Consider the following 12465-nt stretch of genomic DNA (forward strand, 5'->3'; position numbering starts at 1 on the left):
AACCTGAGGTTAAACTCAAGTTACTAACCTAAGTTAAAATCCAGTTTACTGTATCTTCACTGCTATTTTAAACTGAGTTAGCTAACCACAGTTAAGAACATCTCTTCTTCACAGAGGGTGAAATCCTGGCCTGACTGAAGTCAGTGGCCGAACTCCCATTGGCTTCAATGGGCCCAGGATTCCATCCCTGGAATTCAGAAGCAAGCAGAATCCAGTTACCTGCAGTAGTTAATAAACCACACTGGAAAGAGTAGAGTAATTCGATGATGATGATTTAGTTATTCCTAGGTGCTGTACAGACATTTTGGAAGACAAAATCCCCGCTCTGAAGAGTTTACAATCGAATACAATCCCCTCATAGAGACACATTTTTCATTGGCATCTTAAATTCAGAGGGTTGGGTTTGGTTTGGTTTTTAATGATTAGAATAAAACAATACAATCTTTTGAGGTTGAACAACCATTTCCATTATTACTAAAACGGAAAGATTCTCAGATGGAGTAAAATCAACGCATAAGTATTGGCTGCCTTTGATAAACTTCAGTTCTTTTTTTTAGCCTTCAATTGCAAGGGCCTTATCATGCTCTCAAGTCACATTTGCAACTCCTGCTGACCTCATATGGAAGTTCTATCCACAGACTAAAGGCAAAATATAGCCCTAAGCATTCTTCATGGAAAAAAAATATCAAGTGTAACTTACTTGAATGGCTATTATTTTTAAATCTCCCAATAGTTTGAAATATAAGTAAATACAGTTGTATTGATGGCTCTTGAATGATAACCTAACTTTATCTATCTATCTATCATAGGGTTTTATCCTGCTGCCCACCACTGTAGAATTTGACCACCTTCCATGTAAAATCGATAGCAATAGCAAAGTCCCCACTGGACTTCATACAGTCTCTGACACAACTTCCTTTTTGGGGTAAAAACTCTTCTTGGGGTGCATGTTTTTATATATGTCTATTTTATATATGTCTATATATATATATTTGTGCAATATACATATATTTCCGGTGTTTACAACATACTGTGTTTTCCGGTGTTTACAACATACTATGTAAATTATTTAGGCCATGCTCCTATATCCACTGAAGTCAATAAGAGATTTATTCTAGATTTTCTTTTCCTGCCTTAATCTGTTCCATGCATCCGACGAAGTGGGTATTCACCCACGAAAGCTCATGCTCCAATACATCTGCTAGTCTATAAGGCACCACAGGACTCTTTGCTGCTTTTACAGATCCAGACTAACACGGCTACCCCTCTGATAAAAGACATTTAGTTATTTGCTATATTCCTGTAATTGAAATATGGCATCTGAACACAAAGCCGCTTTGTTTTCCCCATGGAACTGCTGACTGTTTTATCTTCCAGAAATTGTTTAGGGAAACTAAAGAGAAAAATAAAGCTTCTATGTTAACAGGATAGCTTTTATTATGATTATAATTATTTCTATTGAGATGGTGCCTAGAGACCCCAACTCTATTGTGTTGGGTGCTGTACAAACGTTAACTTTAGAACTACTTAACATTAGAGTGGTATGTCTGATTTTCATAGATCCATTACTCTTCTTTCTTTAATATGATTTTTTCCTTTTTTAATATTGTGAATTTTATCTTGATGACTGCTGCACTGATAACCACAGAAATTGAAGCCTTCCATTTAGCTACACTTTTTATGCCACTTCTATTCTCTGCAAAACTGCTGTCATTGGTCCAAGGTATTGGACAATGACTCTACAAAGAGACGTAAGATCAATTGTCATCCCTGCAACACAGAACTACTTGTTCTGAGGGTCAGTAACTTTCAAAAGAAATTTGGACATTTATATGGATAATGAAAATATCCACAGTTACATTAGGGTGAATAAAAATATATAAAAAGGCACTAAATCCTCATCCACTAACTAAAAAGAAACCTTCCCTTTGGGCTGGTGTTCCATAATAATTGTCCAGTATGCAGCTTCTTGCAACTTTCCCTAAAGCTTCTGGTGTTGGCCACTTCTCAGAGAAAGGATTTTGGACTAGGTGGATTGCTGCTCTAGATCTGGTCTGGTAAGTCCTTTATTCCTGAGTTCCTGGGACTGAACAAAAATGTCAGGAGAGGGTTCGAGCAGGTATATTTGCTACTGTGGACATTATGCTATATATTGCAAATATATTGCTGCTTCCAATTCTCAGCCACATTGCCTATAGACAACAAAGTGAGCTAATCAGAAAAAATACAGCATATGCTGTATAGCCCATTCTATTACAAAAATCTAAACAAAATTCTCAGCATTGTGAATGATGCACTTTTGTTAATAAGATATGTATTTTGCATCTGAAATGTTATATAAACACAAAATCAAGCCTATTCCTGAAGCAGAGTTCCTTGGAACGTTAGGTAACAATTCTCTAGCTCAGTAAGTAACTGTTTCCTGATTTATTACTTTGTTAATGTCTACATAACAAATCCTTTTATTCAATAGTTTGGAGAGGGAGGAGTTGTAAATTCTTAGCTCAAAAGTACAAAAGAAATTTTGCAAAGTTAAAAGCTAAAAAAATAGAACATCATAAAAGGGATAACAATAAGAGAATACTTAGATCCCAGATTTCAAAAGATTTCAAATGAGAGGGAAATTGATTAAAAGATTTCACTTTACAAAGATGCTTATATTAGTATTCATGTAAATCAAAGACAAATGTGAATACTCAGTGACTTCCTTGTAACAATGCTGTCATCGCATAAATGGCTGCTAAAATAACGTCCAAAAGGCTTCAAACCATATGTGTTGATGTGAGATTAAGGAAATAGAAAAAGGTTTCCAACCAAGGTTCCACTTTAGTTCTTACTCATTTGAACAGTCCCACTGAAATCAATAGGGCTGCTCATGTGAGTAAGGCTTGCAGAATCATAGAATCATAGACTTTAAGGTCAGAAGGGACCATAATGATCATCTAGTCTGACCTCCTGCACAACACAGGCCACAGAATCTCACTCAGCCACTCCTGTATCAAACCAGTGTCTGAGCCATTGAAGTCCTCAAATCGTGGTTTAAAGACTTCAAGATGCAGAGAATCTTCCAGCAAGCGACCCGTGCCCCACGCTGCAGCCTCAGATATGTATATTGCACAAAGAACTAAAAGCACATACTGCATTAACATAATAAGTGTTCCACTAGTGTTTAAAACACTGCATGCCAAAACCTCAGCTATTGTAAACAACAGAGCTACACCAATTACACCAGAGGAAGAGTTGGCCTTTACTATATCATAAAACAGTGTTGTTAGTTGGACTGATAATCAAGAGTTTCAATGAAACAAATACTATCAGCTCTCCCCAAGATTTGAGACCAGAGACCAATAACACAGTGAGAAGGGGAATATGCTAGACTAATGGAGCAATGTTCACAAGTGCTCATTTGCTGGCCTAACTTGCTTCCATTGAAGTCAATGGTCAAACTTCAAATTTAGGCCAACACTGAGGGCTTTTGAAAATCCCACCCTAGATACTATTTCTGATGTAGTCACCTTCAAGAAGAAAATAGCAGTCAAATACCCCAAGTTTTCTGCAAGAGGAGATGAATTATGTGCCCCTGCCTCTTGCTGGCCAAAGAAGCCAGTTGTTTGCCTCAGCCTCACCCACTAGCAAGAAGAGCTTGCATATTTTCCTGATGTCTCACACTCGGGAGACTCATTCATCTTTGTCTTCTGAAATCATACTGATGCACATGCAGAATTCAGAGTGTATAAATAAAAACCCAAAGATTCCCTTGTCTCCTCTTGGGCTGCTGAAAATCTTTAGGCAAGGCCTATTTACTCAGGCCATGTTTACATTTACCGGTAGATCAGCACTGCTGTGATCGATGCAGCAATGTCAATTTAGTGGGACTGGTGAAGATCTACTAAGTCAATGGCAGAGCACTCTCCTGTCAAATCTGGTACTTCAGCTCCCTGTGAGGAGTAAGAAGTCAGTGGGAGAGCATCCCCCATGACACAGCGCAGTGTAGACACTGCAGTAAGTCAACCTAAGCTGTGGCAACTTCAGTTACGTAACTGAAGTAGCATAACTTAGGTTCACTTACCATGGTAGTGTAAACCAACCCTAAGAGCTTGCAGAGATCTGGCTCTTGGACCTATTAGTATTTAACAATTGTCATTTTTGTTATAGCCAGCCATACGCTATGTACTTTACAGGGGCCAAGTATAAAGAGAATCCTCTTTTAAGGAGCCTATATTCGTATCGCAAATGAATTAAAAACTCTAATGCATCAGTTTCAAAATATTTCATCAATTTTGAGAGATGCTTACTAATCTATTGCTGGCAAAAAGTGTGGGAGGGATATAGGGAGTTAGATATCTTCTTACACTTCATGTTTACAATCCTACAGAGACTTCCTTTCCCCTTTGCCCCTCCCTTACAAATCCCTTAAGTACTCTCGTAAATTTCACTGAGGCAATTTTCATCTTTGGAAAATGTCAACCTTTCAGAAGGGAGCACCTGCAAAGAAAGACTCATTTCCAACTCTATGGGTGGTCTTTTTACACATCTGACTTAATTTCATACTTGCACAATGGCAAATTTTACTTTCCTTCCCAACACTTACTGTGGCAGAATCATTTCCAATGTATCTGCCAGGGTGAAAGTTCCTGATCTGCACATATTTCACCATTCATATCTTATCTTCTTACAACTGCATTCTTGCTAAGTTTTCTTCAGAAGCAATACATATGATGCAGAGGCTTTTTTTTTCTGTTTGTGATGCTTTAGTAAGTCATACAGATTGAGCTGAAACCAATCAATGTTCTCATCATTCCTTGTAATGTTTATAGTTCAGATGGGAAGAGGATGCACATCAGAAAAAATAAGGTGTCTGAATGGCCATGGGTGATGCGTTTTTAGCTCCATCTTATCTAGCACAGGTTTTAATTTTTATGCTTGCTGTGTTTTATGTTATTGAAACTTGAATTGTATTTATTTATAATATCAACCCTGCCATTTCCTGCCTTATTTTTGTTTGCTTGGGTATGACTATTATATTTACAAGCTCCTCTCCTGCAAAATCTCATCTTGCAAAACTGAGTAGAGCTTGGCAAAAATAAAATAAATAAATAAAATCAGTTCACTGGCAATTCTGAAAAATTTTAAAAATTTGTTTTGGGCCAACTAAAAACGTTCTGGTTTTTTTTTCCAAAATTTCCAGTGAATCGAAAAGTCAAAAAAACTCTGTGTAGGGAAAAAAAGTTTTATTTTGACATTTTCAAAATATTCTGATTTTTTTCAGTTCAGCTGAAACTATTCAGTGAACTCAACATAAATTTGCAAATAGTTTTGGGTCAACAAAACTGCATTTTTCAACAAATATATTATCAAAATTTCACCCAGCGCCACTGTTGAAGTCAATAGGATTCTATGTGGGTGCATAAGCTCGGCCACATAGATCACTGTCTGGGATCAAGGCAATAGTTTGCTAACTCATTAAGGCCCTTTTTAAAAGTTCCCCAATCCTACTGAACTTGCAATTATATTTTGTTCCAGTTCCAGGATGGCATGGAGGGCAGATCAGTTGTGGCCATTAAACTGTAGCAGATTTCAAGCAGATTAAAGAAAACAAAATTCAATTCTGAATGTTTGGGAATATTGATTAATAGAAGAATATGTCTGTGAAAATCTCTAAAATCTAAATTAAAATTTAATTCAAGAAATGCTGCAATCTTGTTTTGTCTTTTGTTAAACAAGTTAGAAACAGATCAATGCTAATATCCCAACAGTAATGACAAACGCTATGAAAACAAATTCATGGATGAGATCAAAGACAAAAAGTTTTTTGTAAGGAAACACATTTCATTTCTAAGCTAGAAAGTGATTTGAATAAACAAGGAGTCAAGAACAATTTTTTTAAACCTTAAGATGGAACACACATTGTTCTCCAAAATGGAGCTCACCAGTAATTTATAGAGATATTACAATGCCTTTGCAGAATCCATACATGAAGCAGAATCTCTACTGCTTGCTCATTACCGAACAATAAAAAGCCAAACTGATGGATAATAAAGCTTGCCCACCAGTTCCCATTTTGCATGTTTTCATCAATTATTTCTTAGCTAAGATGGTTAGATATCGTTTTCCCCTGGATGAGTTGCTTCTAATACATCTATGTGTGAGAGGTGCTTTGTGAAACAGATAAATTTCCTACCTGCAAAAGGTTATGGGAAGGGTTTTGCACAGGGCAGATAAACAGACAAAGTACTAAAAGACAGAGAACGTGCAGTAAATTTGTGAGTTAATATAAAGCAGATCTTGTTAGTGCACAGAGTGTGCTGGTTGCGTCAAAGGGGTTGAAGCTAATATTTCCCATCAGTGGCATTTTAACGAATAAGTTGAGTTAACAGATAACTGTCATTCTCCTCGCTTTTCTAAATCAAGAAATGTAGGTAGAAAAATTTAGTAACATGCCCATTTCCACCACAGCGGGAACCATTGGAAGAGCCAAGATTAGTTCTTGGTTCTGAGTCCTCCTCTCAGGTCATCCACCTAACTCGTTAGGAAAGAGTGGGAAAATGAGGAGCTAAGATGATGAAGTAGATATGAGGAAAGGCAGTGAGGGTTAAAGGCATGATAGAGTCTGGATCACTGCAGCAAGGATAACATTGAGTTTTTAATGGTGCGCACTGTATTCAACTAAAGAGTAGCTCTATTGCTTTAGACTTTTCAAGATAGACTTCAAAAAACACTAGAAAATGGACACAATCCTACACCTGGGAGATTGACTGGATATGACCTCAAAGTACTTTTCCATCCCTAAGTTCTCATTCTGTGATTCACTATAAGTCACATATATAAGCCTCTAACTGTTGAAAAAATTACTGTTCTTTTCCATTTCTGGTTCCAGTTACCATTCTCACTGCCACATTGTAATTTCATGCAGAACCTATTTACTGAAATGCTGCTAAGAAGGAAATAGTCAATTCTAAAGATTTAGAGCCCTATTCTGTTCTCAGTTACACCAAAGTAAATACAGTGCAACTTCACTGACTTTCTTGGTGCTACTCTAGATTCACATTGGTGTAACTGAGAGTAGAATTTGGCCCTTAATTCTGAAACCAGGACAATGAGTTCCAGGCCTGGTGACATAAGTCCACTGGAATCCAATTTTTGTTACATTCCCTCCGGCATGTATTGCAGTGTAGTCTAAGAACTCAAATGTACAGCAGTGACAGATGTTCTGAATAAAATGTAATAAAGTTTGCATCAGATGCCTGAAATTGTGTAGACAAGAAAAATGAAATTATGTCTACTAGGGTTTCTGCAACTGAGTAAAAATAATTGACTTGGAAAATATATTGCTGATCATGATTCTAATTCCTAAGCAACTGCATATTAATAGAAGGTGCCACATTTCTTAAGTGTAGTATCTGGAGAATAAGTTGAAGGTGTTTGGTTTTCAGATGTTTTGGGATTTGGTAACGGAGAATTTTTTGGGGGGAGTGGAAGAGTAGGTGAGTTATAATCTATACGAACTTCACTTAATGTTGTGCTACGTACAACATATCTTTCACTCTGGAGCATGGAAAACATCTGTAAGGCTACGTCTTCACTACTCGCCGTATCGGCGGGTAGCAATCGATTGCTCAGGGATCGATATATCGCGTCTCATCTAGACATGATATATCGGTCCCCAAACGTGCTTATATCGATTCCAGAACTCCACCGACCCCAATGGAGTTGCAGGGTCAACATGGGGAGCCGCGGACATCGATCCCGCGCCGTGAGGATGGTAATTCGATCTTAGATACTTCGACTTCAGCTACGTTATTCACGTAGCTGAAGTTGCGTATCTTTTTGTGGTTCAAGCCAAGGAAGTGATGCACTCCTTATAATAATACTAAGGAAGGACTAGAAGCATGAACCAGATGCAGCAAATGTTTTCCTTGCTTTGTTTTGATCAGTATTCATCAAATTTGGACATTAGTTGGGATATTTTCTTGATTATATTGTTTTAGTCCTGAATACGGTAGTACTCTTTTTCCATTACAAATAGGAAACACTAGAATTTATCAGTGTTAAGAAAATCCCACTAACTTCAGCCATATAGGAAACATTTAAAGTCAGGATTTGTTTTTAGACACATTTATTTGCATTTGATCAGTTAAAACAAATTATTAGCTTATTGCTTGATGGGTATCTTGATGGGTATCTAAACTGAAAAGGCCAGAGGGAATATTGTGATCATCAAGTCTGATCCCCTTATAACACAGGCCATAGAATTTCCAACACTATTCCAGAGTCAAGTCCAATAACTTCTGGCTGTGAGAGAACGTCTTTTAAAAATACACACAGTCATGATTTAATGACTTCAGGTGATGGATAATCCACTACAGCTGTACATATATTGTTCCAACAGTTAATTACACTTACTGTTTTTTTTTAAATTTCCATCTAACTGTGCATTTTCATTCTAAATGTAACTAAAATATTATTTTCAAAATTAAATGTTGAAAAGAAACATGTCCCTTTGTGTTACCAGGTATTATCATTGTCTTTTATTAGTTTAACAAAATGAAGACTGAGAAGAGATTTGATTCATCTCTACAAATACATTAGGGAGGTAAACACAAGGGAGGGAAAGAGCTATTTAAGATCAGCAACAGAGTTGGCACAAAAACAAAGGAGCATAGACTGATCATGAATATATTTGGGCTGAAGATTAGAAGACGGTTTCTAACCATTAATGGAGTGGGGGGTTCTGCAACAGCCTGCCAGCAGGAGAAGTGGGGACAAACAACTTAAGCTTGGCAAGTTCATCTATGTGATTATATGATGGGGCTGCTTGTAATAGCAGGGAACTGGACTCACTGAACCAAGAGATCCCTTCCAGTCCTATGTCCTATGTTTCTGTCATTATTAGTGGAAGTAGCAGAATTGTATGGTGGCATCACCTAGAGGATTCATCCAGTATGGCTCCCAAATGTGCAATCACACAGTAAGTGGAATATAATGTTTTATTGCAAGTGTTCAGTCCATGTCAAGTTTCAGATTTGTAAATTGCTTTCTTTTTAAACTAAACTCAAAAGCAAATGGTACATACCTGGCAAACATCATAGTGCTCAAAAAGAGACAGCAAGCCGATATCACTGCGGTTAATGATTCCTTTCAAAATTGTGATATTTCCATTTCCAGAGTCCAGCTCTATTACATCATTGAACACATTGGACACAGCCTTACCAGTCAGCAGCAAGTTCACAAGTTCCTGTTTACAATATAAAAAAAAGTCTTCAACTATACATCTCGCCAGCTCACTAAGAATCAACACAACACATTATGGTAGGTCAGTATAGTTAAGGCTGTACCACAGCTTTTATTTAAGTGAGGAGTTAACCTTATCTGGAATACAGGCATCAGCTAAGCAGTGGACTTTTCAAAGGATGTGCTTCAGGATTCCAACCCCAAAGTGCAATGAAGAAACATCAACTGGATTTAAAAGGTCAGTCAGATTAGGGCAGGGAAGCCAGTTTACATCCAATACAATCTTACATTCAATACTATTCTCAACCTTTCTTGGTTGGCACCCCCTTATTTTAAGTCAATCATTTCAGTAGCCCTGACATGTACGGTAAAAGTAAGAGGAAAAATGAATCAACATTAATGCTAAGCCTATGTAATTGATGTGCACGTTTTTTGAGAGGCTGACATACTTGAGCTCAAAGAGTAAGCGGGTGCAGGGAGTGGAGGAGCATGATTTTCTTTAGATTGTAATAAAATTTTTGCTGGCTTATGATACTCCCACTCCCAACTGACTTTCATTACCCAGCCCCTCGAGGGGCTGCAACCTACTGGTTGAGAAACATTTCAATACCAGAAGACATTATCAATATATGGTTAATTAGGAGTTGATTAAACAAGTATTTTATAGTATTTTCCTGATATTTCTGCATGTGAGTAGGCATATTTTTTCTCTCTAATCTGATTTGCCAAAAGGTTTACTAACATGAGAACCTGGACTCACTCAGAGATGGATTTACCTTCATGAAGGCAGATAGATGCAGTATCTATCTATATGTCTCATATCACTGCTGCCTTTGAAAGCCTGTGTGAACCCCAGGCCTCTCACTGCAATGGTATTACCATTGAAGATCATGTTGGAGAACACTGCAAGGAGGTAGATCCACTCTGGAAGGACAGCCTTAAAATACAGTAAGGGCCTCAGAAAACTGTGACCGAGGCAGGGACCTGAGCCATTTGGCTTGAGCTGTGCTTTGATTGTTTGGGCTTCTTGGAACCTGAATCCCAAAGCACATCTCAAAGGGCGAAATGCCATGTGTATCTAAACCAAAGAACATGCTCCTCCCATGCCCTGTGAATTGAAACAGCCCACATTCATAAAGCCATTGGGTGGCTATCCCTGGAGAAAATTTAATCAATTCACATTGAAATTCAACTTCAGTCGGGGTAGATGCCTAATATCTTTTCATAAAGAAAGGCCAAGAAATGAATGAAGTGAATGAGATAAGAACAAATGTTGCCTGAACAAAACATCCTTCCATGCTTTAACAATGTATTAAATTCACCCAGTACAACTCCAAAACACCCTTCTCTGCCACTTACTTACAATAATCAGTGGTGGGTTCAGCCAGATGCCACCTGTGCCACCCATTATGGCCTACCCATGACATCTGCCAGTCTGCTCATTCTGTTCCTTCTAATACTACTGTTGGCCAGTCCATGGAGTCAGAGTGGGGTGTGTGTATAAAGCCTGTGGAACTGAATGGGGCACCACACACATCTCACTTTGGATAAGGCCTCCACAAAACACAATCAAAAGCCCACTGACTACATCAGGCTTTGGATTAGGTCCCTGTCATAAACAGATAGCTAAGGGTTAATGTCTCTTTCTCCTATAAAGGGTTAACAAACAGTGACCTGCAAACACCTGACCAGAGGACCAATCAGGAGACAAAATACTTTCAAATCTCATGGAGGGAAGCCTTTATTTGTGGGTTTTGGGTTTGGCTTTGTTCTCTCTGGGTCCTGGACGGGACTAGAGGTGCAACCAGGTTTCTGCCAATCTCCTTGCTACAGTCTCTTATCTATTCAGAATTGTAAGTAAGAAAAGGCGGTCATAGTCTTTTAATTTGTTTTTTTTTTCCATTTGCATATGTGTACTTGCTGGAAGTAGCTTAAATTGTGTTTCTGCTGGAGAAAGTTTCTTTCTATTGTTTATAGTTGAAAGACCCTGTAACTTTTTACCATCTAAAGTGCAGAGATAAACCTTTTACTTTTTTCTTTCTTTTTTATTAAAAGTTTTGCTTTTAAGATCTGTTTGTTTTTTTTTCTCCTAGTTAAGGTTCAAGGGAATTGGTGGGGAGAAGGGAAGGATACATTTTCTCTCTGTGTTAGATTCACGCAGCTTGAATCTGTATGGCCTCTGGGTGACGGGGAAGGTAACACTCCTCTCGGTGTGGTGATTCAAGAAGTTGAATCAGGTGATCTCCTAGTGTTCCCAGGGCGGGAAGGAGCTGGGAGGAAGAAGGGAGGGGGAAGGGAATGGTTTATTTCCCTTTGTTGTGAGACTCAAGGAATTTGGGTCTTGGGACCCCAGGGAAGGTTTTTGGGGGAGACCAGAGTCTATCAGGCGCTCTACTCTAAGTCCTGATTGGTGGCAGCCTATCAGACCTAAGCTGGTAATTAAGCTTAGGGGAATTCATGCTAGTTCCCATATTTTGGACGCTAAGGTCCAGAATTGGAAATTATACTTGACAGTCCCAACTGAGCTTGCAAAAATAAAAAATTAGAAAAACAAAGCAAAATTAGAAAAAAAGCAAATAATAAAAAATTGTGTTTCAGGCAGCTAAGGAGAAGATTCAGAAAGCAAGAGACTCTCAGAACAAAGAAGAGAAAACAAAAGTCTTATAAAAGAAAAAAGGAGGGAAAAGGGAAAAACACATGAGGAATGTGAAACCAACAGTGTTGTTTCTTCACGGAGTATAGTTCATATTACGTTGGCTTTCTGCATTTGTTGTCTTTAACACTCACCCACCTCCCCTACTTACTTGTGTGCAGTATCCGTGGGTGCCAATCAGTCGGTTTGTGGACACATCAAAATCATTGCGCACCCTGAAAAAGGTTTGGGAAGGTTTAATCTTAATTTCACAGGATTTTACATTTCTAAGGTTTGGAAAGTTGCAAACATGGCTCAATTTTTTTATTCTTGAGGGGTACATTTCTCTATGAAAAAATATGCTTGTTTACGTAGTTACCTAAAGCCTGCTGAGGACATAGCAAATATAAGTTGTTTTACAAGAAATTAGCAATTAAGTGGTAAACTGCAGCAGTAAAGAGAAAGGAATGATATTTTCAACAATAGTTAAAGCTACAAAACTCACAGCTACTGAGCGTTTTGCTTAAATGAATTTTGACCAGAAAAAGAGTGTTAGAAGAAGATATGCAAGTATTCTTCATATATATTAATTACTTCCAGGA

The 12465-nt window shown here is 38.0% G+C and overlaps 1 protein-coding gene across 2 annotated transcripts in view; it reads right to left on the minus strand.

Moving 5' to 3' along the window:
- Positions 1-12465, minus strand: part of MINDY4 (MINDY lysine 48 deubiquitinase 4) — an 87756-nt gene that overhangs the window by 14412 nt on the left and 60879 nt on the right. For both annotated transcript variants that reach the window (XR_003998721.1, XM_030549971.1), the window contains exons 14-15: positions 12036-12099; positions 9074-9235 (exon numbers count right to left, since the gene is read on the minus strand). Coding sequence is in view for 1 of the 2 variants with exons in the window: in XM_030549971.1 (XP_030405831.1) it covers positions 9074-9235; positions 12036-12099 (226 nt within the window). In the remaining variant the exon portion in view is untranslated. The remainder of the gene's footprint in view (positions 1-9073; positions 9236-12035; positions 12100-12465) is intronic.

Source organism: Gopherus evgoodei, chromosome 2, assembly GCF_007399415.2.
Source record: "Gopherus evgoodei ecotype Sinaloan lineage chromosome 2, rGopEvg1_v1.p, whole genome shotgun sequence".
Taxonomy (NCBI): Eukaryota; Metazoa; Chordata; order Testudines; family Testudinidae; genus Gopherus; species Gopherus evgoodei.